Below are 5,383 nucleotides of genomic sequence, written 5' to 3' on the forward strand. Positions count from 1 at the left end.
TCACTGATCTGGACGAAACAGGAAAAAGGGATCACTGTGCTTCTCATCCAAAAGCCCTTTAGCTTGTGGCCATCAGAAAACCCAGGGTTTGAGAGTTTTGGTTATCTGCTGTCCCTGAAGTGCTTGGGCAGCCTCTGTTTCAGCTGCCCCAGAGGTGCAGGGGGCTCTGACTGACCCGAGACCGCCGGTGCCAGCTCCCTGGCCGTGCAGTTTGGCAGGTGGATGATGGCAGAAGCAGCTTCATAGATCACCATTTCATGCTTGTTCCTCAGACAGCTCTCAATGAAGTCAAACAATGGACTTTCATGGCTGCAAATAGAAGACATTGACAACCACAGAGCCATTTAGGTTGGGAAAAAAAACCCTTTTAGCTCCATTAAGCTCAACCATTATCACAACCCTACCACTACACCATGTGTGCACTGGCTAATGTTTCAACACCACCACTGCTCAACTCACACTGAGCTCTACATTTTCTCTTGACTGTTATCTACTCATCTTTACAACATCTCCTTCAAGTCAGAAATGCTGCGTTCCAGAAATAAATGCTACTAACCATGTACCACTAGGAAAAATCCTACAAGATCCAGTTCAGTCTAGGATTCTGCTTCTGTGTTTTGTTACTCAGCCCTCTCTAGATCCCTGCAGGAGTTACTCACCCCTCTCTAGATCCCTGCAGGAGTTACTCACCCTTCCTCAGACTCCTTGAGCAGTTTGCTGGCAATCCTGATCAGCATGCAGTAGGCAAACTGGGATTTCAGTCCAGACTTGGTGAATTTATTGAGCATCTTGGACACTGCCAGGCGATCGTTTTTCCTGAGGTGGTAGAGCAGCCCCAAGGCATGATACTAGGGAATGAGGGACAGAGGGAAGGTGTTCACTACACACTGCAGCTGCAAAAGCCACATCCAATTAACAAAAGGAATAATAACTGCTGTTTCCTAGCAGAAAAACCTTCTAACCTTAAGTGATCTGAGTTTCCTGATGAACTCTGCAATATTTCCTTCCCCTTTCCCACCATAAAACAGCCTCAATGGTTGCTAAAGATGCAAGTTAGTTTACTCCTTTTTCCCCTCTGTTAGATGTCATAATTCAAAGGTTACAGCTTACTATTAGACTACATTATACTGCACAGTAACACTTGCATCACTCCATACCCAGGATATCCCAGAGGCTTGGAAGTGGCAGCTGACCTGACAAAAATCCTTGGGGAATTCAATGAGAGCACAAAGAAACATTCCTGGTTTGTCTGTTGGCTTTGTGCCACAAGGCTGGTTCACTGCAAGCCTTAATGAAGCTGCTCAGCGGGCAAGAACAAAGCTGAGCTCCCTGGTCATTAGTCTGGAGCACTGAAGGAACAGAATAATTCCATTTCCAGAGCTCTTTGGAGTGTTTGTGCACAGATTTTGCTAATATTTACATCTTACTGATATTTGGGCTATTCTTGTGGGTCCTGTAGCATCTGGAAGTTTTCTGAAGGACAAGAGATGCTCACTGGGAGGCAGAGAGAGTATCTTAAGCTTTCTGAGCACTCAGATTCCAATCCTTTCGGCCACAAGCACTGTGAAGTGGAGCAGCATTCCACCTACCAGCAGGTTAACAGGGAAAGGGAAGAGAACTGCACTACAGAGACAGCTGTTATTAACAGTCTCTGCCGAGATAATGGATAAACTCAGTTTTTGAAACAGTTGTTTCCCCTCAAGTCACAACTCTTGTTTTTAGAAGGGAAAAAGGAAAACCAGTTACTCTTTTTAAGGTTATCTAAGAACTTCCAGAATGCCAATAAAGCGTCACAGTGTATCCAGAGCTTCCTGGCACAGCCATGACCCCAGACACACCTGCACCATGATGTTGTCACTAGAAGCTGCTTCCTGAGCTTCATTGATCCATCGTTTGACCACGTCGTAACTGATTTTCATCATGTGCTGGAAGAAGCCAAAATTGAGACTTCAGACAAACCAACATTTGATTTACCAGCCCATCTCTTCCTCCTGCACACCTAAAAACCACTGTGAGTCTTACATTTCTGTCTCAAACTCCCAAGACCTCACCTGTTTTCTCCTTTTCAATATTAACTAGTGCTACTAATAGAAAAGCTACTATTGCTGTTTGTTTTCCAGTGTGGAGATGAAGAGTCATCTCAGGAAAAGGAGATGAAGCAGATCAAAACAAACTCAGCACACTAATCCCAGCCCAACACAAAGCACAGATTTCTATTCATCTCCTGGTTTACTCACTAGGGAAGACACCAGTGCAGAACTGGACACACTGGGGACCTTGTCCACGATGGCTTGTTTCATGTAGCGCTCGATGGCTTGTAGCATTGTACCCTGGAGAGGGGAAAAGAGCAGTGTGCATACTTTGGAGGAAGAGCATAAAGGCAGCACGAGGCAAAAACACATGCACAGCACATTCACACGTTCATTGAGGCTGGAAAGGACCTTGAGATCAACCAGCCCAAACCATGACCTAAGACCACCATGGCAACCAGACCATAGCACTGAGTGCCATGTCCGGTTGTTCCTTGGACACCTCCAGGGATGGTGACTCCACCACCTCCCTGGGCAGCACATTCCAGTGTCAGAATTTCTTCCCAGAAGGGTTGATCATTCTCATGTCCAACCTAAACCTCCTAGGACTCTGTCCTCTCCTCCTGTCACTGTTCCCTGGGAGCAGAGCCTGATCCCACCTGGCTCCAACCTCCTGTCAGGGAGTCGTAGAGTGATAAGATCACCCTGAGCCTCCTCCAGGCTAAACACTCCCAGTTCCCTCAGCCCCTCCTCATGGACTTGTGCTCCAGACCCTTCCCCAGCTCTGTTGCCCTTCTCTGGACAAAAAGCCCCTCAGAAAAACACTCGACCTAATTCTGCAAGGCAGAGATGAGTATCAGCTGCCCAGTCCTGCAGGTGCAGTGACCAAAATCACCAGCAAAGCAATCCCAGACCAGAAACTGAACCACCCAAACTACTAACAGTTCCATCACTACTGTGGGTACTTACATCAGTGATCCTGCACAGAGCTCTGATGGCAGGGCCACGGTACACATCCTCCTTCCCTGTCATGTCTTTGGTCAAACTGCAATCAAGGACACACTGTCAGCCCTTCTTTAACACCTCCACCTCTTGGTCCTTGTGTGACATTCACCTCATCTCATTCAGTTGTTGCCACATAACTATGCCCCAAATGTTGGCTCAAACAGCTTCTTAGGATTAGCTATTGGAAAGTTATTAACATCAGAGTCTGTGGAAACTCAGAACATTACAAAATGCAGAGCCCATGGTTCTGCGTTGCCATAGCACAACCACTTAGTAGTTTCTCCAGCTCAGCCCTTTTCTTTCTTAGTGCTCTCCTCCCTACCCCTTGAAATTCTGATTCAGATAGTGAAGTTGTTTGCTGAACAGTTTAGAGATAGATCAACTCAACCTATCATTTAGCACATACCACAGAGCCAATTTTTGCTGTTGTAATGCCTATTTTGCTGTGGAAAAACTTGCTAGTTCAGTTGGTGAATTGAGCTGAGGTTGCTCTGCTTTTCCCTCACTGCTTTGACAGTGAAACAAGACACAGAGCTCTGACAAACCCATTGAGCACCACTAGTTTGAAAACCACCCCAAAACACCCAAAACCAAAGCAGGAACCAACTGATAAACTGTAGTTGAGCCTCTTGCTCCTTCATGAGAGCACAACACAGCAGGAAGTAACACCTGATGTGGTGACAGACACTCTGTGTCACAGAACAACCACTGTGTCCTTGACGCAGAGCACTGCAGCAGCTCCAACCAACACATGAAGCTCCTCATGTCAGAGCTCTGCTCCTGTTTTCTAGGGGTCCCAGTACCTGCTGGTGACAATGATAACATCCTCAGAGATGTTTGCCATCTCCTTGATCGTGAGGTAACACATCCTCCGGAGGGTTTGCTGTCAAAGGGCATTGCAGAGAGAACCATTAAACTCGGTGGCAACTGCAAATAAACAACTTCCTAGAGGTTTTAGAAGTTAAGTCAAATGTTTAGCCTTAAGAAATAAACAGACTTCTATTCAGAGTGTAAAACTGTGATTAGTGGGTAACAGCCTCACTCCTTGTTATCAAACAAAGCAGAAGAGGAAGAGACAAATATCTTGCGAGATGATAAAAGAAATGACCCACAAATTCACATTACAGCTCTAGGCAGGAGCCTCACAGCAGCTAAAAGCTTTAAAAACCACTTCCTATGTTGTTGTAAAGGCAAAACAAACACACACAAAGTGCTGACAGTACGTGTTGGAAAACAAATGAGACTTCTATTTTAAGAACCTTCTGCTTTCTTGAATGTGGCCATGAGAAAGGTCCAAACTCTCAGTTTCACTCCATCTTTAAACAGTTACAACTTCCTCAGCCAAACCCCTAACCCCCTGAGACTCTGAACACACAGTTTGTAAGCTCAAACATAAATTAAACACAGATTCAAACACAATTTAAAACATGCATTGATGAGACTCCTCACACGAAGCACATCCTCACACCCTCTGCAGAAGAGATCACACAGGGACTTTACATCCTGCTAAAACCCAAATTTTAACCTCCAACCCAAACCACTCCATGATTTTTAGGATGTTCTTATCCCTTGACTTGGTGAGATCAAGTCATGGTGATGCTGATTCGAGTTGCTCTAGGGAACAGCAAGATCTGATCTGCAGGTGAGTTAGGAACTCCATTCTGAGTTAAGCAGAAGATTTGCAAGTGTAACATCAAATTACCCTGAACGACATGAAGTCCTTGTCATCATTTACAGCCTCTACAACAGTTCAACTCAGACTCACCTCCAACCCCAAACCAACGCACACGAGCCACCACATGTTGCTGTATTTGTTTCCAAAGCAGGAGCTGCCTCCAGCAAGCACTTGGCATGCAGGAATTGCCTCCCACATCCCAACATCCAACTGTTTGGCAGCTCCTGCAAGTCCAGACCCAGGCAGGGAGGCAGCAAATGGCAAACACCCCAGGTACTCACATCGTTAGACTGAAACAACCTGGTCATGGCAAAAAAAGCTTCTGTGGCTTCAGTGGTTCCAAAGTGTTCACCCTGCAAACAGGAGGGAGAGGAAAACCATCAGAATTACTCAGCTCCTGTTTCCATTTCCAGCCCCCCCACACACACACCAACAATCTTTCCTTGGAGACTTTCTCATGTTAACACTGTGCCTCCTCTCACCTTCTTTCCTGGGAAGCACATGCCAAGTTTACCACTTAATATTTCTTTGGCTGCACTAGAAATGCCATGGAATAGTTTGGCAGAGAGTTTTCCTTCTGACAGGAAGAAGTAGGAAATTTCTTTCCCACTGAGAAATCAGCCTGAGGGATATTCACCCTGGCTGGGAAGAGGTTGTAAGAGTCACCTGGTTC

At 45.8% G+C, this 5,383-nt stretch overlaps 1 protein-coding gene across 1 annotated transcript in view; it reads right to left on the bottom strand.

Moving 5' to 3' along the window:
• COPG2 (coatomer protein complex, subunit gamma 2) overlaps positions 1-5,383 on the bottom strand; it is a gene marked incomplete at its 5' end in the record, with an annotated part of 16,611 nt that overhangs the window by 10,669 nt on the left and 559 nt on the right. Inside the window, 7 exons of the mRNA XM_009081842.1 lie at positions 176-309; positions 691-848; positions 1,839-1,925; positions 2,238-2,330; positions 3,000-3,075; positions 3,839-3,918; positions 4,992-5,086. Coding sequence (XP_009080090.1) covers positions 176-309; positions 691-848; positions 1,839-1,925; positions 2,238-2,330; positions 3,000-3,075; positions 3,839-3,918; positions 4,992-5,086 — 723 coding nt within the window. The remainder of the gene's footprint in view (positions 1-175; positions 310-690; positions 849-1,838; positions 1,926-2,237; positions 2,331-2,999; positions 3,076-3,838; positions 3,919-4,991; positions 5,087-5,383) is intronic.

This window comes from Acanthisitta chloris, unplaced genomic scaffold (genome assembly GCF_000695815.1).
Source record: "Acanthisitta chloris isolate BGI_N310 unplaced genomic scaffold, ASM69581v1 scaffold319, whole genome shotgun sequence".
Classification (NCBI taxonomy): Eukaryota; Metazoa; Chordata; class Aves; order Passeriformes; family Acanthisittidae; genus Acanthisitta; species Acanthisitta chloris.